At 43.1% G+C, this 26,143-nt stretch overlaps 1 protein-coding gene across 2 annotated transcripts in view; it reads right to left on the reverse strand.

Annotated features, from left to right (window-relative positions):
• Positions 1-17,874: 17,874 nt before the first annotated feature.
• Positions 17,875-26,143, reverse strand: part of LRCH2 (leucine rich repeats and calponin homology domain containing 2) — a 43,804-nt gene continuing 35,535 nt past the window's right edge. For both annotated transcript variants that reach the window (XM_061598317.1, XM_061598316.1), the window contains exons 15-21: positions 23,490-23,534; positions 21,917-21,967; positions 21,201-21,258; positions 19,936-20,045; positions 19,584-19,721; positions 19,378-19,455; positions 17,875-18,769 (exon numbers count right to left, since the gene is read on the reverse strand). In XM_061598317.1, coding sequence (XP_061454301.1) covers positions 18,650-18,769; positions 19,378-19,455; positions 19,584-19,721; positions 19,936-20,045; positions 21,201-21,258; positions 21,917-21,967; positions 23,490-23,534 — 600 coding nt within the window. In that variant the 3' untranslated portion in view covers positions 17,875-18,649. The remainder of the gene's footprint in view (positions 18,770-19,377; positions 19,456-19,583; positions 19,722-19,935; positions 20,046-21,200; positions 21,259-21,916; positions 21,968-23,489; positions 23,535-26,143) is intronic.

The following is a 26,143-nucleotide window of genomic DNA, read 5'->3' on the forward strand; positions in this document are numbered from 1 at the left end:
TTCCTTGCAAGTTCAGACTAAAACCTGAAGCAGATTCACTGTCCCACCAATATTGGAGCCACCAGCCTCCAATATCAATAGGTCTACTCTGAACAGGACTAATATTAAATACCACCCAAACTGTGGAATTTCTTTCCACAAAATGTGATGATGGCCACCAAATTCAATGGTTTTAAAAGGGGGCTAGACACATTTGTGGAGGGTATGACTGTCAACGACTGCTTGTCAAGATAGCTTTGTCCTGCCCCCAGGACCAGAGGCTTCTGCATAACACTTGTGGAAGAGCCACAGCAGGAGAGGATTCTTGTCCTCGTGCGCTTCCCTTAGACAGCTGGTTATCTGCCGTGGGAAACTGGATACTGGTCTAGATAGCCTTTTGGCCTGACCAGCATGGCTCATCTTATGCTCCTGTGTTATGAGACACAGAATAGAATGCTGTGACCAGGCAGGATTTTTTTTAATTAAAAACCCCTCCTAGTAGGAACATTTCAACAGGGCTAGAAGGCATATGGTGGGATTCTGGTGGATGGTGTTTCCTAACAAAATGTGTCTCCTCTTATGTCTCAGCCCATTCTCTTTGCTTCCCTCCAATATCCTAGAAGGCAAAACATCCAAAGGCCTCTTCAAATCTATGGGGCGGGTGCCTTTGAAATACCGTGTACAGTTCTGATTGCCTCACTTCAAGAAGGATATTGTACAGTTGGAAACGGTGGGGAAGAAAGGGACAACAAAAATGATAGAAGGGATGGAGCAGCTCCCCTTCTATCAAGAAAGGTTACGTCATTCGGGGCTTTTTAATTTAACAAAGGCAAGAAAGGGGGGACAGAATGGAAGGGCATAAGATTATGCGCAGCACAGAGCAAGTGGCCAGAGGAACATTCTTCTCCGTCTCTCGTAACACTAGAAGCTGGGGCCATCCAATGAAGCTGAATGCTGGAAGATTTGGGGCAGGCAAAAGAAAGTGCTTCTTCCTGCAGCGCATAGCCAAACTGTGGAATTCGCTCCCACAAGAAGCAGTAACGGCCACCAACTTGGATGGCTTTAAAAGAGGATCAGACAAATTCATGGAGGAGGAGAAGGCTATGAAAGGCTGTTAGCCATGATGGGTATGTTCTACCTCCATCATCAGAGGCAGTATACCTCAGAATGCCAGTTGTTGGGAATCACAAGTGGGGAGACCCCTGTTGCACTCAGGTCCTGCCTGCAGGCTTCCCATTGGGGCATCTGGTTGGCCATTATGAGAACAGGAAGCTGGACTAGATGGGCCATTGGCCCATTGTTTTTAAGTTCTTAATCTTATGTTAGGTGTGATGAAGAGGAAGGAAATAGGATGGACCATCAGCTTGCTCTTCCTGTTCCCCAAGGTTGTTTGAAATAGATCTTGAGCAGGGAGATTCAGGCTGGCTGTATACCTGGAGTGGTAAACTGCTGACTGCAAGTCACACACGGCCCTCAGCCCAATATGATGTGGCCCTCACTCCACACAGCTCACAGAGCTCAGATGGGACAGAGAAAATTAGAGATATGAGGTGCCACAGAGAAGATGGGATGGGTTGGCACAGAGAGCAAGAGAACTACACAATCCTGACAGCTCCACCCTCTTTGGGTCCTGGCTCCGCCCACCTTCTGCCCCCAGTTGACTTTCTGTGGGTTACCAGCCCTTCATAGGAAAATGGGTTCCTCATCCCCACCCTGCATCTGGTGCATGCAGAGATGCACAAGATCTTGTTTGGATGAGAGGGAGAAGTAGAACAGTGAAAATAAAGTATGAGTTGATTACTGCTAAAAGGAAAGCCAGCATGCTTTCACCCCAACAGGTAAGCTGTATTCTAGATGTGAATGCAAATGGAAAAGCAAAGCCATCCATAAGTGGCTCCGTATCAAATGAGGTGCAAGAAGAAGGGAACTGCACCCTCTGTGAGGCCTGCACAAGGGCTGACCTCCAAGAGGACCAGCCCCAAGGATCGGTGCTCATGTTCCATCCCACAAAATAATTTGGACACATTTTGGGATGCCATTGAAGCTTTTGTTGATTATTCATGTCAATGGTTTAAAGATTGCCACTCTGTAAATTTATTTTCTGCTGTTCATAGCCTGCTTAGAGTGGAGCTGTTTCCCCTGAAATATAGTAGATAATGTCCTCTGGGGACTCCTAATGAAAGTGTCTGCATCCCAAGGAACAAGTTAGGAATGAGTTAGACTGTTGCACTGGAAGCATTCTGGGGACAAAAGGGGGGAGGTGTGAGTCAGACCTCTTGAGTAGACAGTTGATCAAAAACATCACGGTGCTTGAAGCAATCCCCCTTTCTCTTCTGTTTTTAAGAGGAACTGTCTGAAGTAAGGATGTAAGTGGTCTGAGCTTCATAACAGAGAAGATAACACAGATTTGCAAAGAATTTCCTAAAATACCTTATTACACAGAGGAGCCAACAGGGGATCCCCCCCCTCTTTTATTCACAAAAAGCTTTTACCACAGCTTCTGATGGTAGAAAGGGTATGCAGAGTTTGAGCGCACACAGTAAAACAGAATTTGGTGTATCTTAAGGACGTCAAGATAAAAAAAAGAGCTAGTTGCTAAATCTTATGTGCCTACAAAGGCTTGGGAGTATGTGGGCAAATTTCAGAGGCCAAGAGGGTCGAAAGTGGAATCCTCCAAGGATTGGTATGTTGACGTGTGTGCGTTGTTGTGTGAAACAGCATACATTACGTTGGAGTTAAGTTGAGCAAGAAACTTCTTCAGAACATTAGAGCATGTTAAGAGTCTTTTATTAAGACAATATGGCTTAAGACTTAAGAGTAAATACATGTAGAGTTTCTTCAGTCACCCCCCCCCTGGGGTTAAACACAGAAGAGAACCTCTCAGTTCAGAGGCAGTACACAGAAGACACAACTTACAGACTCTGTTAGAACTTTCCCAGTCTATCAGATGGTTACCATAGCAACAGCCTTGGCAGCCCGTTCCCAGACTGGGCTAAGACATAACTCCCCCTAGTTACAGTTTTGCAGACTTGATGGAAAACAGACTCAGTGACAGTGCGGTTCAATGGTCAACATTGGTTTTGGGCCCTGTACTTTTTAACTTGTTCATAAATGTTCTAGAGTTAGGGGTGTAAAGTTTTCCATATTAGAGCAAAAGAACTTAATTTCACATAAACATTCACGGGGTCTGAACTGGCTGTGACTGACCAGGAATGAGACCTTGGAGTCACAGTGGACCGCTCTATGAAGATGTTGACCCAGTGTGCAGCTGCTGTGAAAATGGCAAATTCCATGCTAGGAATCATTAGGACAGGTATTGAAAATAAAACTGCTGATATCATAATGCCATTGTATAAACCTATGGCGTGGCCACATTTGAAATACTGTGTACAGGTCTGGTTGCCTCACCTCAAAAAGGACATTATAGAGCTGCAAAAAGGTTCAGAAAAGGGCAACCAGAATGATCAAAGGGATGGAGCGACTCCCCTACAAGGAAAGGTTGCAACATTTGGAGCTTTTTAGCCTATCAGAGGCAACATGATAGAAGTGTATAAAACTATGCCTGGCATAGAGAAAGTGGCTAGAGACAAGTTTTTCTCCCTCTCTCATAACACTGGAACTTGTGAAGCTGGATGGTAGATGATTCAGGACAGACAAAAGAAAGAGCTTTTTCATGCACTATAGAATTAAACTGTGGAAATCACTCCCGGAAGAGGCAGTGATGGCCACCAACTTGGGTGGCTTTAAAAGAGGACTAAACAAATTCATGGAAGATCAGGCTATCAGTGGCTACAGCCGTGATGGCTATGCTCTGCCTCCATGATCGGAGGCAGGATGCTTCTGCATGCCAGTTGCTGGAAACCACATTAGGGGAGAGTGCTCTTGTGCTCAGGTCCTGCTTGCAGGCTTCCCATAGGAATCTAGTTGGCCACTGTGAGAACGGGATGCTGGACTAGATGGGCCATTGGCCTGACCCAGCAGGCTCTTCTTATGTTCTTATGAAGCAAAATTCCAGGGAGTTGTCTTTCATGCCCTGAGTAGATTCCTGGTGCCTCCACTTCGTGAGCAAGAGTCAAGCTGTGCAAAACCAATCTATAGAAATCTCCTTTGTCTTTACAATATAGATGACTCACAAAATTAATCTTTCCTTGGCTCAAATGTGGATTACCTTGGTGCCGGTCTTTAGTTAATTTTTATTTATTATTAGCCTTCCTTGTGTAGATAATGACATTTCAGCTGAGATGTCATGTTTGAAGCCATGTTTCATGAATGGAGGATTCCCTGATGGGAAGATGAATCTAATATTTGATACAACTTACCCTGTATCATGACAACAACAGCAACAGTAGTATTGTTATTAATTGCCCATGCGCGTCTGTCTAATGCACAGAATTCATTGCTCAGTAATTACAGACTTCACTCTTTGCCCTCTCTGCACCTCTTCGATAGAAGCTGCCAAAGAGGTTGCATTGCTTCCTCTTGGCTGTATTAAGATGATCATTCCTGCATCACTGAAGGCAAAGTCTCTGCAGGTGAGTAGTCCTCAGTGAACACAATGGTGGAATATTGGAGCAAGGTAATATGTGGTCTTTGGGTAAAAATCAAACTGCAATGCCATCTCTTGGCTGCGTGTTCTGATTCCAGTTTGGCCATCTTTGCAGGCAGAAGGTCCAGGTTCAACCCCCAGTATCCCCAGATAGGGCTGGGAGAGATCCCTGCCTGAAACTCTAGAAAGTTGCTGCCTCTAAGTGTAGATAATACTAGGCTTAATGGACTAATGGCATAAGGTGGTCCCTTTGTACCCAGATCAAAGGAAGCTAAGAGCAACAAATACCACGTGTTCAGCACTTTGTGCTTATTTTGATAATAAATGGTAAAGAACAAAGCACTGATCAATTATGGGTGTATTATTATTATTTTGGAAGCTGGTGTGTTTTTCTACTATAATTTGTTGTGATGCAGCCCAGTCTTTCAATTAATCTAGGAGAAACTGGCTGTATAGTTTGGATGCTGCATCTAGGATACTAAGTGGCCTATAATTTGTGTGTGTGTGTGTGTGGGGGGTGAAATAGAAACACATCATTCCTGTCCTCTGGGCAATTGGCCCGGCCTTGTTAATGTATTTAAATGGTTTGGCTAGAAAAGGAGCCCACCGATAAGTGTCAAATTCAGACAATTCCAGGGAGAGGCAGTCTACCCCTAGAGGTTTTGCCCTTTGATAAATAACTTTGTTTCAATCTCTTGTTCAGTTACAGGTAGGAGCTTTTCCAGAATTGTGGATTGTAAAACTGGACATTCAAACCTCTGAGGAGCATTGCAAATTTCTGTGAAATGTCACTCCCATTCAGAAACTGGGGTTTGGATTTCCATCTCAGATGCAGTCCAGGCAGTGCTAGTCTCCAGCATTTCATGTCATTCGTGTTTGTGCGTGCTCATTGGGAATGGTGTAAAATGGAGAGTTCCTGAGTGTCAGATACAAACCCAGTGAAATCTGGTAAGGGATAGCTTAGAATTTTAATGTCCAGTTTCTACTTGTTTTCAGTTTTACACTTGCAAGATTTGGGCAGCTGTAAGTATTCAGTATTGGAACAGATGGCGCATATTGGCCTGATTTGGATGCAAGAGCAAACCATAGTTTCTTGCTGTAACAGTGAGTGGTTTGCTTTAACTAACCACAGTTAGAACAAGCAAATTTCCTAAGTTCAGATGTAGTGGGAAATTGTGGCTTATTCAAAAGCAAACACTTTCAACCTCTTTGTCTATGCACAGAAGAAAAGACGGCAGAGTACATAGCCCATGACTCATGCAGGCTCATGGCCATAGTTTGTTGTTACTTCCAAAACTGGCCAGTACTGGATCATGCTTGAGAAAGTTTCCTCTCCTCATCCTGCAGTCCTGCAGCCCCCAAGGGCAGAGCCAGTCTTACCATAATGCAAAGTGAGGTGACCTCCTGAGCTCCACTATTGGAGCATAAAGCTTTAAGCGTGTCACGTGGCCTGTCCTGCGCCTCCTAAACTAGCCTGCTGCCCTCAGCTGCAGCAGTGGATGCTGTCCTGTGACACCAAGGGGTTGAGGTCAGATTCAACTGCAAGTCTAGTTGGTTTCTGTACATGGAATAGGGCAAAGGGGGCACCATCTTGGCCCTTTGCCTCAAGCAACACAGAACAGGGAACTATGAGAGATGCCATCAACTCATTCCAAACTGAAACAAGTTTGGGGGATTTAGAGGAAGGGGCCAGAGCTCAGTCGCATCAAGTTAGGGCAAGAAGAACAAGTTAGTTGCAACACGTTAGCTCAGTGGTAGAGCATCTGCCTTGCATGCAGAGGGCCCCAGGTTCAATCCCCGGCATGTCCACTCAGGGCTGGGTCCCAAGAGACCCTTCTCTGAAATTCTAATACTGAGTGAGATGGATTAATGATCTCACTTAGATCATTAAAATGCAAAGTAGCCATTCAATATGCATTAATGGAATTGCGCCCTGTCCATTTTCTACCCTGAAAAGGGTACGAAGGAAATCTGTCATCTGAACCTCTTGTCTAATTAGAATCTGTTCGCTTTCTTTTGTAGTGATACATGGTGTTGATACTACAGGTGTCTCGAGATGTCTCTTGGATGCTGCATCTTTGCAAAGTATGCAAATAGGCACTCGTCAGAGGCAGCGCTCAGGTTTTCATCAGAACGCAACCTTCTCCGACATGTGCCAGAGGATGCTGCTTCTAGGGGATCTTTACTGGTGGATCTTTGCAAAATTGACACAGTACACTTGGACTCCTGACTAAGCTTAGATAAGAGGAGAGATCCTCGTGCGGATTAGGAACTGATTAAGTAACAAGCAGCAGAGAGTAGGAATAAAGGGACAGTTCTCCCAATGGAGGGATGGAGAAAGTACAGCCCCCCCACCCCAAGGATCAGTATTGGGACCTGGGCTTTTTAACTTGTTCATAAATGATCTAGAGAGCAGGGAGGCGGCCAAGTTTGCTGATGATACTAAATTGTTCAGGGTTGTTATCGTTTATTAGTATTATTTTAATTTATTTGCTGCCCTTCACCCTGAGGACTCAGGATCGATTGCAACAATTTAAAATTTAAACCATCTTTAAAACTTGCAATCATAAGCATCACAAAAATAGCGCGAGTCCTAAAAATATACATGTGTCAAAGGCCAGGGTAAAGAGGTACATCTTCAGCATTTACCAAAATGAAGGTGCCAGATGCACATCTGTGGGGAGTTCCACAAATTAAAGGCTGCCAGAGAATGTCCTTTCCCCCCCCCAGCTTCTGACGGTGACAGAAGTACCCAAAGGGCCCCCTCTACTGTTCTCAACACCCAAGAGGGTCTGAAGGGAAGGAGTGTCTCTCAGATATTTATCACCTCAGACTGCAGTCCATTAAGAACGTAAGAAGAGCCTGCTGGATCAGGCCAGTGGCCCATCTAGTCCAGCATCCTGGTCTCACAGTGGCCAACCAGGTGCCTACTCAGCTCCATTGGATTCAATGGGACTTTCTCCCAGGGAAAAGTGCATTGGATTGCAGCCTAAGTCATTTAGAGCTTTAAACACTAGCGCAACCACCTTACATTGGACCCGGAAACAAACTGACAACCAACACAACTGTTTTAAAATGGGTTATATAAGATCTAAAGAGAACCCCAGCCACTCACCTGCTGCATTTTGAATCAGCTGAAGATTCTGAGCAATCTTTAAAGGGCAGCCCCCCATAGAGCATATTGCAACAATCCAATCTAGAAGTTACCAGAGAATGGAGTATAGCAGCCAAGTCTTTTCTGTTGAAAAAGGACCTTAGCTGGCAAACCAGCTGGAGCTGAAAAAAAGGCATTCCTAGCCTCTGGCCTTCCAGATGTTGTTGGACTTGCAACTTTCATCAGCCCCAGCCACCATAGCCAATGGTCAGGGATGGCGGGAGTCGTAGTCCAGCATCATCCAGAGGGCCAGTTTCTCCACTCATGGGTGATGAGTGCACCTACCCAAAGTTGCAAAGAGCCTGCTCATCCTATTTTCTCTTCTTAGAAGGGCAGATCTAAATCAGGTGCACCTTGATGCAGATACAGAAGACAGCTTCTACCTTCCTGGTTAGCTTTCTTTCAGAAATGTTGCTGGTACCGCCCCCGTGCTAGAAAGGAATCTTGTTCATTGTCCAGATGAGTTGAGCAACGATTTCAATGTCAGGTCTTGAGTAACTGCTGCCCCCATAGCAGCAGCATTGCTCAGAGGCGGCTAGAAAATTAATATTGATTTTGGCATGAAGCTCTCAGAGGCTGCAGCTTTGCAATACTTCAGCTGCTGTGCTGCATGGTGCCTCTTAGAGAGCGCCTGTGTCACAAGCTGTGTGTTCGGAGAGCTCATCTGGGGCTCATAGCAATGTTTTTGTCTGTGACTGTGTGTGCATGCATGTGTATTTTTTGTGGGTGTGTATACACCCACATACATGCACACCTGCCTAGTTGAGCAACACAAAAACCTAAAATCCTCTTAATCCACTTGGAATGTAAACAGACATGCACAAATATTGCCCTCTTACCAGGCCTTCTGATGCCATCTCCAATTAAAAGACTGTGCAGCTACTACTGCAAGGGAGTGGGGGAAACTGTTTCAGTCCGGGAGGCTGTATGCAATCCAGTGCTTAGAATGAACTAGTTCAGTTTAACAAAGTTCACTGAATTAGTTCACAAATCTCTGAAGTACACCTGAAAGCAGTTCCCACAATTACCAAGTGAACTGAATGTGAATTACGTTCATTGGGGGGGGCGGGGGGAGAAGAGACTGAAGGGTTTCTAGTTCCATCTTCCAAATACATTCTCTTACATGTTTTTTTAATTCTTTGGGCCTTTGAGCTTAAATATCGTAATTGTTTTGAGGAAATACATTTCAAACAATTCACATTTCACCGTGTTTTGATGTTTTCTGAGCCATCTTAAGTATATTTAATACTTCAACACAGCAACTTGTAACATTTTGAATGCTGACATTGTGAATGTGGGTTTTTTTTCTGGGGATCATTTGGATGAACACAAATTGAACTGAACATGAATGAAACTAGCCAATCCATGTTTTGCCTTAATGCGTTTAAGCTTGTGCCCATCATCACAGGAGGATATCACTGTATGTCGTTCTATACCAGGTCACCCTTAAAACTCTCAAAAGTTCCTGCTTTACATTCGCTTGCTACAGAACTTGACAGTGAGCTAAGATCCAGTCAATGTCTAAATCAGAGTTAAAGCTTCTTGTGCAAGAAACTTTCTCATACATGTTAACTATCCATTCTTTGAGATTTTCTAGGCTGCATCCATGTATTAAGAGAGACCAGCAGAAAGCTAACTATTTGGAGGTAGTTACTTTATTCTCGAGCAAATTGCCTTTACAGAATTAAGGCTTAACCTTATGCCCTCTGCTTTTCCGGATGGCCGCTAAAAGAAATTACCTTTGGAGCAGTGCTTTTGTGTGTTCTGTAAAACTGTTAGAGAGGACATCATTCACTAGACCCTTGGGGAAAAAACATCTGAGTTTGGCCACAGGAAATTTTTTATTACATTTCATGTGCCTGCTTTTTGTCATTAGACAAGGAAAATTATGTTCCAATGCATGTTTATTTGCGTTGGTAGCCAGGAAATTAAGAGCCAAAGTTGTAGCTCAACTCTGAATATATTTTATGTTTGTTATGGCTTACAACTAAACAGTTAATTTTTTTTACTACCTTACAGGCAGGAGTATGGAACCCAGGCCCAAGGGGCCAAATGCGGCCCTCCAGGCTTCTCCATCTGGCACTCTGAACTTTCCCAAGGCCATACCCCTCACTGGCCCTGCTACAAAGCATGAGCATTTTTGCCTGGCTAGAATGTCTCCTTGTGCTTGCCTGGGTGGAGAACAGAGAGGAGTGTGCAACTGAAACTAGCCTACTGCACAAAGGCAACATTTACATTAATTGCTCTACTCACTTTTGCTTCTAGCCTCACCTGCCAATGGCATGCGGCCCTCTGAAGGTTGCACAGAAGGGAAAGTGGCCCTCAGGGTGGAAAAGGTTCCCTGCCCTGTTCAATACTCTCCAAGGCAGGGGTGGGCAACCTGCAGCCCTTGGCCTAAATTCATGCAGGTGGCAAAGAGTGGGAGAAGAGATGGGGGGAGGGAAGGAAAGGGGGCAGCAGGAAAAGGGAGAGAAAAAAGGGAGGTTGACTCCAGCTCTGCTCACTGCCAGTATGAGCCCCCCAACAAATGACAACCATAGGAATAGAAACATTTGCCAACACCCATCCTAAGGCTCATTTCTCCAACAGCTTAGATGTGATGGTTGCCATCTACATTTTCATGCTTAACGCCAGGAAGAGAAGCCAGACCTGACTGCCACATGCAAATCTGCTCCTCACAGTCATAATGAGGGTAGCATGACATAGCGGTTAGAGGTTCAAACTACAACCAGAGAGACCAGGGTTCAAATCTCCAGTCAGCCATAAACATCACTGGGTGACCTTGGGCCAATTGCCATCTCTGAGCTTAACCTACCTCACAGGGTTGTTGTGGGGCAAGGAAGAACCACCATGCATACCGCTTTGAGCACCCTGGGGGAAGGACAGCGTGTGCGATTGCACGCTCACTTAGGGACGCAAGAAGGCATTTTCTCTTCTGCCCTGTACTCATTGCATGCAGCAGTGTTTCTGTTCCACTGCAGTTCATCTTCCACCAAAAACTATGTCATTTGTCTCACTGTCTGTTGTGGCATAATTACATTATTCCATTGCCATTCATTTAAATAAAGGAAACACAATGAAAATAGGGGCAGGGAACGTAATTACATTTTGTTTGTAGACTGACAGCAACAATAGCGAATACCATTCATATTTGCTGGATTGATTGCTGTTCCAGACATGGGACAACCAAGCAAACATCAGCGATATCCACTCTCAGTTCCACTTTCATCAGAATTCTCTGACATTGCTATTGCTCATATATGCACGTATACATGTGTGTGCATATATTGGCAGCGAAATTCTTCTGTTAAGCAAAAGGAAACACAAAGGGAGGCAGCAGAATAAAAGAGAGATGCCTCCAAGATTGTCTTGGAAAAACACCCTAGCAAAAGTCTTTTCATCATTCTGAACCTCTGCCCTGCCTCTTGTAAACAAAACAATCAATGGAGTGAGATGGATAATGTGTCAGAGGAAAGCTTGACCCTGGCAAACATTCTGCTTTTGCAAGCGTCTTTCGCAGGGGGAAGGGGTGTGTAGAGTATTTAATTTACTGCGACTATCAGCTCATGGAACGATGTGGCTTTGCTTGATTGTCCTGGCTGAGTCAATGCCACAAAGGGGCCTTTGCACATCGAGGTTAACATTTAAAAAACATGGCTTCCAAGATGTAATCCATGCCCTCCACGAGTTATCAATATCTCATTAGGAAAGGGGGTCAGATTATCCCACCGACCCCATAAGAGTAAGGTTTGCTTCTTGCATTGCAGACACCTGCACCCTGGCTGGAGTTTAAGGACATCAGCTTGGGGAAGGCTGTCATACTACAAAGACCCCTGCTGATGCTTGCAAACGGCTCCCTCCTCTGAAAAGGTCTGCCAGCATCTTGACTCAGCTGGTGTTCCTGCCAAGCCCTGGGAACATTCACGCTCTGGCCAGCCAGGACCTGGAGTGGAGGAGAGGGAGAGCTAGCTGACTGTCCAACCAGGAAAGAAGTGGTAGCTGTGCATCAAAAGATATAAGAAAATAGGGGAGGCAGAAGTAGGTACATTGCCAAAGGAAGGCAGGGGTCAAGACCCAAGGCAACACGAAAAAGGAAGAGGCACTTTTGACCATGCCCTCAACCTTGGAGACAAGTTGCTCAGACTAGAGAGGAAGGTTTGAGGCCAGGCTTTACAGGGCCTGGTGCACAGGGATTGAGAGTCGGTGGGGATCCACTGACAATGCACAGGTGACATGGGACTGCAACCTAGATGGTGCCAAAGCTCACACCTCAATCTGCCAGGCTTGCAGTAGAATGCGCTGGTGATGGGCTGCGGTGTGTGGGGGAGAGGACCTTTGGCCCTCCAGATGTTGAATCATAACTCCCACCAGCCCCAGCAAGCAGGGCCAATGGCCAGAGATGATGGGAACTGCACTTCAGCAGTATCAGAAGGGCCAATAGTTGCCCAACACCTGGTGTAGTAGGTAATACGCTGGTGCATGACTGTTAGAAGTCCTTGTTAGGGGAAGAACCCACACCCTTAAGTGCCTTACATAGAAATAGCAACAGCTCACAATTATGCCTGGCAGATGTTTACAGTTATGCAGATTATACACACACTCAGCATTTATGCTTGCCATGTTCACCGTGGCATGTGGCACCATCTTTGAAGCTGTAGAAGTGGACAATCCCTTCCCCAGCTTAGGAGAAAGGCTGGAGACCGATCACTTGGGAGTGGAAGGACCAGGACCTGGCAGGACTTGCCTCCATATTGCCAAACTCCCCCAGTGCCTCTCCAGGAGGGTAGGAATCGGCCCATCTCACCTCCAAGTGGCAAAACCACTCACAGGATCGCCTAAGAAAAGGTTGGAAGGTATGTGCGTGGGGGGGGTAGAGGTGGAGGGGAGCCTTATTGGCAGGAGATGGGACAGAACCTGCCAACCAGAGTTTTTCTGCTTGGCTTTCAAGGCCAGCCAAATTAGACACTTGCATACATGTCTGCGAACACACACAGGAGTTGACCTACATGCAAAGGGATGTGGCAATGACCCAAAACTGCGAGAGAGAGGGCCAGCAACCAAGGATGCAGAAGAAACAGGTGTTTTTAAAAAAACAAACAAAAACCCTGTCCTCCTGGAAAATACAAATGAATAAAGCATTCTCTCTCTCATTGACCCAGGCAAGGGGTCTTCAAAAGTTCAGGACCATGGGCTTTTCCGATTCTCCCAGCAATCTCTTCCCTGCAATGCAGCTCAGTCTGGCCTAGGCACTCCTTGTTTCGAAGTGGATTATTCACAAGGCCTCACCTGCACAAGAACAAATGGCCCGTCATCCTCTCCGCCACACCTTTAGGGAAATGTTTATATATAAACTTATACTTTTTTACATAACTAGAGAGTTCCCAAACTACACTGATAACACTCCCTTAACTTGGGGGTTTCACTTCCAAAAGGATAAGCCACCCAAATTCACTTTGCAGAATTTGTCTTCCACCTAGAACGTGCAGCAATGACGAAAATGCAATCTCTCCAAAGTCAGACTCTCTGTTAGGCAATTGCTGACCATTAACTAAAGACAACACAAATCTGACCACACAAGAATTATGAAAGACTTTGCATTTTATACATAGAATATATGTACATCAGTTTTTGACACGCAGGTCTTATCCATGCAGATTTCAATAGAAAACTATTTACAAAATAAAATTAAAACAGCAGGACTATTTCCAAAGAACATACACTTGTTGGAAGCTCCAGCAGTAGTCCTGAAAAAAGTGTTGAAGAGTCATATACAAGAACATGAACAATGGGGTGGGTGGGGGTGGTAAAGCATTTTACAGAACTTGAATGCAGGGTAAATTAAAATGCAATGTCAAATAGATATGGCATTATATATATATATATATACACACACACACACACACACAGAGGAAAAAAGAATATAATCCCCGGCTGCTTTTGATTACATTCCAAATTGCTGAAGTTGTATTCAGTTTTGCTCATATTTATATAAAAGCAGCTGTGCCAATTTGGCTAAAGTTGAAAGATACAAAATAAGGGAATACTGACCAATAAATTGTTTTACTATTTTCTTTAAAGAAAAAACAACACCCACCTCATCCCACCTTTTTGTCTTGCTTCTACAGATTACACAACAGTTTTCACTTCTCATTAACCTCAGGGACAATCCAGCACCACAAACTCTTTTGCAGAGGAGGTGTGTGGCACTCGCATTATGCATGTTTTGTAGCATGTCTGTGTTGTAGTTTCATCATTATTCTTACAGGTCTGCACGGGTTTCGGAAACACTGGAAAACTCAACGCTTCATAGTTTGGAAGCGCCATCACACCTGGAGTTTGGTTCTTATAGGAATGCATTCACATGGAGAATGCCTTGTATGAACTGGATCACAGTGAACACAACTGCTGCTTCTCCCCAATCATTGTTGTAGGTTTCGGGCAGGACATTTTTTGCACACATACACACCCCAACGCCAGGAAGCAAGCAGTGTCTGAATTCCTGGAGATCCCTGTACATACAAGGTAGATATTCTCTGCACAAGTAAGTCCTCAGGAAGCATCACAGGGACACGACCACAAAAGCCAGCCCTAGGAGAATGATCAAACCTGTATTCCATTAGCAGAAAAATCAGGTTTGTGTAAGAACTGCCATGCTTGGTGGATTAAAAGATAACACAGGGAAGGAATTCTTAACCTCTCCCCAAAATTAAAACACTACAGTTTGCCATTCTACTTCTGCAGGGAAGGGAAGGAAAAGTTTTACATATCTATACTTTTTGCGCATCCTTAATTGTTATTAAAAGACAGAGCCGATCCCCTTGTATCAGAATGAAACTTTTCTTCGTTTTTTAAAAAAGTGAATAAAAGTCTTTCACCTAAAAAAAAGGACATTCCAAATAAAGGAACAATAAATACATCGAGACATAAAAAGGATATATTTTAATATACTTTAACAAAACCTGATAATTGCATTTTAATGCAAAACAAATTATGGATGGTTAGGTGGGGGAAGAAGAGGCGTACAGAGCAAGTAATGCTCTTGCCCCCCTGTACAATACGAAGTACATTTTGCAGAAAATTTTAAAAAATCTGAATGTTTTATGCTAAGTGCTAATGGGTGCCTCAGAGGACAAACATGAAGAAATTATTTCTTGTTGTCTAGAGTGGCTTTACAGATGCCTCTACTCCAGCCTTCGCCAACCTGGTGCTCTCCAGGTGATGTTGGACTACAACTCTGCAAGTTGTAGTCCAGCAACATCTAGAAGGCACCAGGCTGGTGAAGGCTGCTCTACTACAAACCTAAATCTCCTTTAACAGTAGCTACTTCAGGGAGACCTGAGATTTACCAGGGGAGAGGGACGGTCTTTTAACAATTCCCAGTGTCCTCCCAGCACTACAGTTTTCAAGATCCTTCGAGGAATAATATGGCACTTAAACAAGTTTCACACTGGTTTAAGCTTAGGATGGAAGATACTCAACTTGCCTCTAACACAGTCTTGATAGATTCCAATGGATTATTCTAAAGACCAAGAGGAAAAATTTTGGTTTCCAACTTGCAAACACTTTTTCTTCAAGGCAGGATGCCAATACTATTCTTATGAGGAGATTTAATTCAGAGGAATAGCTTTCATGATTTTATTAAGACCTCGGAATGATGAATTCAAGAACATTCTTGCTCAAAGCTTCTGTCAGTGAAAGATCTTTTGTTCAGAAGTGCACAACTGTGCATGCTGGAAACAAGCAGGGTTGACCTTGCAGTGGAAATGGTAAGGATGCCCCTATGAAAGAACATTAATGGCCATCCCCACAATCACCTGGTACACATTACACTCTGAACCTTCAGTATGCAGAATTCTGCAGCATGCCAACTTTTGGCAAATTATAAAAATGCATGAGAAGAAGTTTTAATTCCACAGAAGTGATGAGCTTAGCTATACTGCTTGGTTTGCTTATGAAGAAGAGGAGCTTAATATTCTGGACTAGAACCCAAAAACCTGTGTTATCACAGTAACTGGGACTCTCCCCCCCCCCATGCTACAAGCTAAACCACTTTGGGAAACCAAGAAGGATGTCGCACATCATTTGACTTGCAGCCTTGGTAGTTCCTGTTCAAAATAACACAAAGTACTGTATGTACATATCACCACCAAAAGGACCAGGATCCAAAAATGTACTTATTTAGGATGAAGAACAAAAAAAAGATAAGAGAGGAGACAGGGATGAGAGAAGACGAAGAAGGCTGCGTGACATCCCAGACGACAGTTTTTACAGCTCCTTCAGAGCCCACTCGTGTGTGTTCTTTGCGTGCCACATAACTGAAGGACATAACTGCCTACTGATCTTGGGGTTTGGTTCATTTTGCACCCAACTAATTCCCATCACACCAGCTTTTTATATTGAACTGTGCTGAGGTGGTATTAATATTTCACAAGTCTATAGAAAAGTGGTATTTATCTTTGTTGTTGTAACAAAACTAGAATTAAAACTAAAGAACTTTTAAAAAGTTAGTACTAGCAAAAAACACAACTATGGGGGAAACTATAAGAGAATGGGCTTAAACTACAACAAATCATGCTCTATTTAAAAACTTCTATGATACAGTTTCGTGTGCTTTCCATTTGGCTAAAGGATGCCATCTATAAAGCCTGCCTGATGCTCATGTCACACAAAGGGAAGAAATAATAAGCAGCCATAGTGTCAAAGTTTACTATGCACATGTGTGGTGAACACGTTCGGATCACCAACACACACACTCTGCTGAATTTGGGTAGAAGCCCCACTCTGCAACCTTAACCCAGTGTCCATTATGTGCTACAGCAGCCAACAATGATGTCACAGGGAAGTCCTTCTGGTAGTGGAGGGTTAAGTAGTTTCTTTTATCATTTAGATAAGGGAAGAGAATTTAGTCTGAGTATCGCACAGGCAAAAAGCACAAAATGGGACAAAACCTGGCTTGCTCTACCCTAATTCAATAAATTTATATAATGCGAAGAAATAGATTGAAGGTTAATTCCAAAGACATGGCAATTTATCTCCTTTCTACAATTCTATAGGGTAAAGTGGGAAAAGCTGAGGGAACAGCCATGGTGGTGACTGGGTGGTTTATTTGCCTGCCAATAGTCAGAAACTTCCTAAAGCTCCTAAAATGATGGGCAACAGAAATGCAGAATGGATTGATTGTATGGGGCGCAATTTCCCACTAGCCTGAGAAAGGGAAGTGGTGTCATAATGGGCCTGCTGCATGAATGGCTGCTCTGGTATAGGGGGTGGTGGTAGTAGTGTCTGAGAAGGTTGTACAGGAAAGGAGGCTGCCAGCTCATCTTAGGATGCATGGCCATACAGTGCTGGTTGCAGAACACAGCATTACCCCCTCCTTTTCACCCTGCTGTGCTCAACAGCTATCCTTTCCTTCATGTCAACACCTTTGTTACAAGAGCAATGGGGGAGGAGGGAGGGAGACCAGTAAGTAAAAGAGGGTATAGGGACCCTCCCTGCTGCCACCCCCAAAAATGATTTGCAGCCCCAGAACTACTGACCACACAGTGAAGAGGAAACAGCTCCATGACCCAAACCAGCTGGCTGTTCCAAGGATTTTGTAAATATTGCAAAATAGAGCTAACACAGGCTCAGTTGCACTACTCTATGACATTTCCTCATATAAATATATAAAAAAGTAAAGAGTAATGTGAAGTCAGGAGCAAGATGTGAAATCCTGACAGTCACAATATAAACCTGAGTATTTATTTATTTGGCAGTTTTACCCCAACATCCTTAACTCATAAGCTTCTGTACGACTCCCATGTAAAATCACTCTATATGTCACTGTTAGTCCCAGACACTGAAAATAATTTAAAGTGGCATCCATCGCCCAACAATACATTAAAAAAGTGATTAGGTATCAAATTAAATATGATAAATAAAAGCATATTTACAATTTTTTCCTTTAAAAAACCTAATAAATTCAAACTGTGCAAACTGAAGAACATCCAACACTCAGATGTTAGTCCTTTAAATTTCACGTTACCAATCTTACAAAAAACCTAATGTTTAAAAATACACATTGCATCTACTAAGACATAAAGAAATTGCAAAAATGTTTAAGACTAGTAAAAGAGTTATCACAGGCACTTCACATGTAAACAATCTACAGTACAACTGAAAAAAAGTATTTTGGCACCAACCTAGAATACTGGAAAAACTCACAAAATTTGTCCTTTATACTGTATATTATTCTGTCATCATCACCATAATCATACACCCAACTAAAATATTGGAGATGGTACAACAGTAAGAAGTGCAAGAAACTAGGGACACAATCTTTTGGAAACTGGTAAAAAAAAATGAATCACATGATTTATCGTCCAGATTTTTGTCGCCATGCTATAGTGATTTTTTTAAAAAATGTACATATATTTTAATCTTCTTTTAATGGAAATGTGATTAAGAGGTGCTTTACACATTACGTTTTTAGTATGGCCCCTTAGCACACGCACTAAAACCACAATGTGTGCACAAGACAACCGCACATTTTTCAAAATTTACACATGACAAAGAACCAGTCATTGGTTGGGACTCTTTGCCATGAAAAAATCTCTAAAGCCATGTGTTGATCTCTTGCTATAAAATATGTGTGGCAAACCTAGGAGAAAGCCTAACACAGCATAAAAAAGGAAAAAAATATAATAAAGTATTAATGAGAGAACTCAGAATGCGTACTACCTGGGAAAAGAGAATCTGATTATCTCAAAATCCCTTATGGCTCTGAGTTAAACAAACAAGCATTACAATTCTTTACTATGCTGGATAATTGTCAGTTTGACATAAAGGTTCTGTATATATGATTAAAGTAAGGCTCTGTCTGAAATATCTGGCCTGCAACAACTTCTGATGGCTTGGGGTGTTCCTCAGGAGGAAGCTGAACTGACTGGAATCAATCCACATGGCAACAAGTTTGTTCTCCAGGAGTCCTATTACAGGCAGGAAAGCTGTGATGCTTTAGATGAAGGTATTTCAAGAAGAGCCTGAACTGTGAGTCCAACTTTCACAAGACCCCTTTCTTCCAAAATGTGGTGGGGCAGACAAAGTCTTTCCTGGGAAAGAGAAGATACATCTTTCGATATTGTCTGCTGCTGTTGAATTTTTCCAACACCCTAACTTCCCAGATCAGAAATTTACTCACTATCCTTCTGACTCAGGGACAGGAAGTCCCAAGCCCATAGGCCAGAAGTGGCCCTTGAAGGCTTCCAATCTGGCCTCTCCTCCTATTGAAATGAATGGAAGACATTCTTCTTTCCCCTCACACAATTGTTCACACTTTGTGGAAAGGGGCTAGTCTGTCTCTTCTACATTGCAGGTTCCTATGTTATAAATAAGCTCCCTCAGCTTATGATATACAGCATCCAATTCCTCTCCATTTAAGCAGGTCCCACCCACTCACCCCTTACAAACAGGGTAGAAGCCACACTATTATCAAAGAGTTTGTACTAATTGGTTGGGGGAACTTGTGGCCTCCAGATGATTTTGGACCCCCAATTCCAATTAGCCCCAGCAAAAAACAATCAATTGTTAGGGATGATGGTAGCTGCAGTCCAAGACCATTTGGAGGACCACAGTCCCGCCCCCCATCCCAGTTCCACAAGATCAGGCATAGTTATGCTAGCCAGGCTGATCAATCAGAAATTCACTTTAGCTTTTTTACCTGTGGGACACCCAGTTTTTTACAAGCATCAAGGAAGTTTTCAACATTTCTTCGGCACTTTGCCATACTGAGTTTAGGCTGTTAAGAGAGATAAAACATGAATAATAACCTGTATTAACAAAGAATTGGAAGCTTTATGATACACATTAACAATACCCAAAGCTCTGGCACCGACCCAGGAGAGGCAAAATGGATGGTTTACTCACCACAGCTGGTGATGGGACATGAATACTGGCAACAGACCGAGGTCTTATATGATTGGCTAAATGGCACAGAACCACCCCATCCATTAACGCTGCTCCAATGTCATCTGGCAAACTGACTTTCAACCGCAACTCCAGATTCTATTAAAGTAAGAGTGTACAAGAAGGATAATGCTCACTGCAAACAGGGCAGCTTTAAAGCAAGTAAAAATGTGTGAACACTCCCCTGCAATAAACAAGGCCAGGTTTTATTTTTTCTGTATATGTAACTTAACTAAACACATTCAAATGGGCTGCTGGACACAAAACGTTTCCCTGCAAACCAAGGGATCCATTTAAGACAGAAGAAAATTACATTGCGCAACTGCTTTATCTGCTCTCTCTCTTCCCGTAGGTGTTCCATTTTCCTCCTCATGGTGAATCCAGGGTCTACGGTACTGTAGTCCTGGCGAGAACGGCCAAAAGCTGCAGATTGAAAGAGAAACATTTGAGGAGACTGGGTTTCATTTTCTTAAAAGCACCGATCACAAGAGTCACTACTGGCAAGAACAAAGCCATTGACATTAAAGCTAAACTCAGGAACAGCAAGAGGCTGCATTAGAGTCAGGAAGGAACTTTCTGCGGGTTTTCAAAACTGAGTGCAGAACACTCTGAATCTGTGCAAAGCAACAGAAAGCAGGCGTGTTACTGATAAACTGGCTTATCTGATTGGAATGGGGGGGCAGTAGGGGAGTTTACAGCTGGGCAAAGCAAGCACATGAACTACTTCGCCCCAAGTAAGAAGGGGAAAGGACCATAACTCAGGGCAGAGCATTTGCTTTGCAAACAGAAGGTCCCAGGTTCAGTTCCTGACAACTCCAGGCAGGGATGGGAATATGCTGGATGAAACCCCTGGAGAGCTGCTACAAGTCAGTGTCGTCTAAACTGAACTAGATGGAGCAATGGCCTCACTCGGTATAAGGATGCTTTCGATGTTGTTTCTAATGCATTTAGCCCAGGACTCTCTATTTCAACAATCGCTCTCCAGTGCGGCTTGGAAAGATGTCTGCCTGACAGCCTTTTTACTGGCAAGGATGAGGATTACAAAGCAATGGCTGTGCAACAATAAGATTCGCCTCACATTTAGCCCCATTCGCTTATTCAGAGATCCCTGTAGACCTTTTTGGTGCTTTGGTTTAGGTTTGCGACTGACTAAATCATGCTTAAGAGTAGACCCAGTGGCATCAAGTCATAGCAACTCATTTCAATTTTCAATGGGCAAAATTAGTATGATTCAGTTGGGTACAACCCCATAGTCTTTGGTAATTTTCTATAACCTGCATCTTCCCATCTTTTTTACAGCCAACCTCTCCATGAGTCTCAGCAAGGATCTAATGATCACCTTCCCCAGCATCTTCTTTAGTGATTATTTAAGACCCTTAAGGTAGCGTGTGGAGGGCTTTTCATGCAATTTCAGCATACATAACAACTAGCATATGCTTGTTCCCAGTCCCTAAGAAAGCCACAGCAATGAACTGCTTCCCCTTATAAGAGCAAGTCTAATCCTCTGCCACCTCATTTCTAAATAATCTGCTTCCCATGCACCCCTCGGATGTTCACAGCATGTGGAGTGATGCCTACCTGATCTGGGCTTCAGTCCAAAAGGACCATGAGAATTGCCATCTGCCCTTTCATAATCCTGGAAAGAGGAAAGAAGCAAGGGGAGAGATGTTAAAAGGCAACAAAGCGCAACTGAAGACACACAACGGCTTGTGTTCACGTGGCAAGTATATCACCTTCCCCGATTGAAAGGGAAAACTGATCTGTTTGCTAATTTAGCTAAATTATAATAATATTTGGGGAGATGCTAGATCAAGATTGCTTACTCATTTCTCCTTTCCAGGTGTGGACAACAGACCTTGGATGCCCTCAACAAACAAGTTTATTGGTGCAAGTCCCCAGGAAATGAACTAGGCTTACAAAGGAGAACTTCCCAGAGGGTAGACTTGTCTAAAAGGTATGGCAACCATTTGAGATTTTACACCATTATTATATAACTTGGTTCCTTTAACATCCCTTAAACATTTCTTCTTCAAAAATCCATTCGATAAAATGTCATTTGTCATGAAAAGGGGAGGTACTTTATGCACTTAACGAGGTTTACTTTTCTGTGTCTTTCTGACATACATTGTAGCTAACGTGTAATATACAGATATTTTCCAAGAGAATTCCTATTGTACAGTCTTCTCCAATTTAGCAAAGAATGATGTGTTTCAATTGAGGTCCACACAGCAATGTTAGCAGGTAGTGAAAAAGACATTGACACACAATACACAGACAGACAGATAGACTTGTACCTCAGACGACACAGGAGACTGTGGGGACACATTAGTATTATCACTGTCTTGCTAAAAAGAAACCAAAAAGATGAAATTATAAGATGAAAGGTATGTTTTTAAAAGAAAAGTTTGACATGGGATTATGAATATGCTTGCCTACAAGTGTATTCTTTTCTTATACACAGACACATGACTAAACATGTGTATGTACACCAAAATAACAACAATAACAACTAAGCACAGGAATTTTACAATGAAAGATTTGTAAAGTATCTGAATCTTGGCCTTCCTTCAAGCGGAACACCTTCCCACTTTTAATACTTGCATTTATGCCAATAAACCTAACTGCCACTCAGAAAATTGGTCTGCTGGAAGTTTAAACTGGATGTCCAAATGAAGTAAAGAACAGAGGACATAGCTAACAGCTGTGTGCCTGGTACTCACTTGGATAGTGGCCAATATCAAAGATATTTCAGTCCTTAAAGGGTCAGATATTAAATTCCAGGTCTCTTTCTGTTAGCTTTTTTTTTTTTTTTTTTTTTTTTGAGGATCTGGTTTCTCTTAATCTTCTTAAATTTCTACTGAAATTTGCATCTCCCCTACTTGGAGCTTCAGCACCGTCAAGCCCGGGGGGTGGGACCTTTGATTCAGCTGCACTATCAGTTCCGCCGGCTGACTTCTAAGAAGAGACTGTGACCTGGACGCTTCTGCATTCAAATTATAGCTGGGCTCACTTCATTTCAAGACAAGATTTGATCAAATTTGAGGTGGCAGTTCAGTCGAACACCTCAAGCAAAACAAAAGAGGGGTTAAGAATTTCTGCAAGGAGAATATCTTACCTCCCTCCCCTTCTATCATTTTCTTCTTCTAAAAACTCTATTTTCATAGATTTTTGAAGCAGGTGGCTTTGCAGCAGCAGAGGAAATTTGTCTGTCACCATTCATCCTTCCCAAGGTGCTTCTGGGAAGGAAAAATGGCCATAGTAATGGCCAGAGCTCCACTATGGCACTGCCAAAGTCACTTTCAAAAATCTGTTTAAAAATGAAATACAAGGTTTTAAGAAAAAGAATCCCTCGTCACGATCATGTCAGAACTGATTGCTCCTTCTCTCCTAAAACCACTTCAGAGGTCAAACCAGAACAGCTGAAATGGAAATGAAAAGGTTGGTCCTCGCCCCAATTTACAACCTAGTAGTCAGCACTAAAGATTTTCACCCATGACATCAAGCGTGCCCTGCCGCTGTTTAGGCAAGGTGGCAAGGGATAATGGGAGAAGCAAAGGCAAAACAGGGCAGACAAAACCCCAAACTGAACTTAACTGAAGAATCTCCACGTTTAGCTATTTTACGGTGTAGTCCCAGGAACTGGCCTTTAACACTGCAGATGCCAGCAGGACAGACATCATGGAAACAAAGCATCCAGGCCCACTACAATGGAATGCCCTACTCTTTTCAAGCAGCAGTAGCCGCCCCAAGTCTCGGAAGTTGTGTGCATGAGTCTAACGTAGGATTACTGCTGATATTTAAAGCAACTGAATCAGCACAAACTACATTTTCTTATGGTACTGGCTTCTGATTACACTCCAAACTCACCTCATCGTTTTCATTTCCACTTGAACTCTTCCGGGAAGACTTGTACTGAAAAGCAAACAATTCCTTTTAAAACAGCTTTTTACAGAATTATCATTTATGTGAAGCTGCCAGAATCCACTCTTTGTCTGTGCTGGACTTTGCTGATTTCTGTCTTTGTAGCCACAGCTATGCCTTGTCATGTTGTCCACATGGTCAAAATTTGCTATGGGTTGAATCACATGGGCATTTTAAGGTGGCAACTGACACCACAGGTTGCTTTAAGCATTGCAAAATGCCAGTTAGGGAGATCACATATGTAAGAAACTATGGCTTAGTTCTCACTGAGGTAGTAATCCTGCGTCTGGGCTGTTAAAACGCCAAACTGCAAGAAGGGACTCACATGACTGAATGCTCCTCTCTGCAAAAAAATTAATTCCACATAGAAAAACAGATGCCAAGATGGGTTAGATAGGCTGCAATCCTACCCCACTTATGTGGGATTAAGACCCCTGAACCCATTAGGATTTACTTCTACTAAATAACCTACTAACTAGGTCTGTATCTTACCCCTGGATGTCTTAGAAATGCTTCTCATTTTGCAACATCCTCAAGTGAACAAGCTGTGAAGCTGGGTATGTTTCATTGTACCTTGTTTTTTGAGAAAGACATCTAGATAGCTTGGTAATGGTGCGTAACACTTAAATCAGGGGTGGCCCTTTCCTTAACCCAGACTAGCAGTGTCTGCATGCAAGATTTTGGACACCCCTTCCCTAAAACCATAGCAACAATACCAGTTGGAGCTCCACGATCAAGGACCCCACCTACATGCCAACTCAGTAAAATATCCCTCAAAGAACTCTTTGCCTCTTCACCAATATAGTGACAGTAGTCCTCGCTGATTATTCAACTAACGCAAGAATGTTCTTTAGCCAAACGGCTTATGACGTCCATTTCTACCCAACCCCACCTGAGGCTGCCTCCTTCTCAGAAATCCAACTTAAATGCTGCATGGGGAAAAACTGATTCTGTAGTTGCTACCTGACCATTTTATCAGCAAAGATCAATCAAACACCTATTCAGAACGTAATTTGCTTTTGCACTTGTCTTACACCTTGCAGATTTCAGCATCATGAGTGAAGCAGCTGACAATGTCAGTTTCATAATAGAGGACGTTCCATTTTTCAACTCAGTTTAACTCTCAGCACAGACACCTCAGTTATATTCAGTGGGTTCTAGAGAAACGTTTTCTAGCCCCAGAAAGGAGGTAGTGCCACCTTGTGGCCAGCTCTTACTTCCAGATTTCAGCTGTGTTTCCATTTCTAGTGTTCAGCACGCAAATCAAAGAGAAATGCCGACTGTTGAATGATTTGGGAAATCAAGACCAGAAAGTTATCATTGATCACATTAGGAGATAACGATCACACCAAGAGAATTTCCCCCCATCCTGCACTCAGTGTAACATTTATCTGAATAGGTTGGAAGAAAGCCAGAGGTTAGATGGTCACACCAATATGGCTGTACGGGTTAAGCAGACAGGGATTGTTTCAACAGCTAGTTACACCATATCCTAACTGAATATTTGGACACTGATGTGGGAGCAGGTTAGGATAAACAACAAGTATTGGTTAGGTACATTTATAGAAAAAAGACCTGCTGATAGTTATTACAGCCTTGGAAATCATCCCACAAGTTACTCGCCTTCTGGGAGAGGAGGGATGGACAGCTCTGCCACTCACCCCAAAAAACACATGCTGCTGGCAACCCACTTTGTTGACTGTTGTTTCTTTAACGAGGCACTGAAGCTGGCAGAGAACTCAAGTCTCTTCTCTGCCAGTCTGCTCATCCATCTACACGGAATTCCTTCTCATCCATGGCTACCAAGCAAATGCTTAAATATAAGGCTGAGTTATCGGCCAGAACAACTAAAAACAGAACCTGGATATCCAGGGGCAGTATTTTTCTCATGACTAGATGCCAGGAACAGAATTACAGTTGCTGCCCTCCTGCTTGTAAGCTTCCTAAGAATATCTGGTTGACCAATGATTGCGACAAACTGCTGCACTCGATGAATCTTTGGTCTAATCCAACAAGGCAGGTCCTGGCACTCTTCTCTTGTAATGTATAGAACATAGGAAGCTGCCTTATACCAAGCCAGACCACTGGGTCCATCTGACTGGCAGCAGAGGCTCTCCAGGACTTCAAGACAGGAAACATTCCCAGCCCTACCTGGAGATGCTAGAGGCTGCAAAGCAGATACTCTGCGGAGCCACAGTCCTTCAACAGAGGAAGATGCAGCAAGCGCCTTTTATCACAACATTATACAGACTGTCAGGATGCCACTCCACGCTACAGCATCAACCAGCTCAAGCTCCTGTTGCTCTCTTTCAACTATTTGTATTCTTCTGCTAGTTGTATGATTTTCACCAACTTTTAGAAAAACAAGTTTGATATCAGCCACTATTTGAGGTGAAAAGAAGTCAAAAGGTTTTCCTTGTACAGTCTGGGTAGACTAAGAGGGAAGATGTTATTGAAGTAACACTGAATGTAAGCTTTTTAAAAGTAGTCTTTGTATTTAGAGTGCGCCCACATGAGAAAGTGGCTATTTAGAAAGATAACCTATGAAGAGTTGCAATCTCTTTAAATTATATCAAATCTTAAAGTAAGAGGATGAAGAC

Source organism: Rhineura floridana, chromosome 16 (genome assembly GCF_030035675.1).
Source record: "Rhineura floridana isolate rRhiFlo1 chromosome 16, rRhiFlo1.hap2, whole genome shotgun sequence".
Lineage (NCBI taxonomy): Eukaryota > Metazoa > Chordata > Lepidosauria > Squamata > Rhineuridae > Rhineura > Rhineura floridana.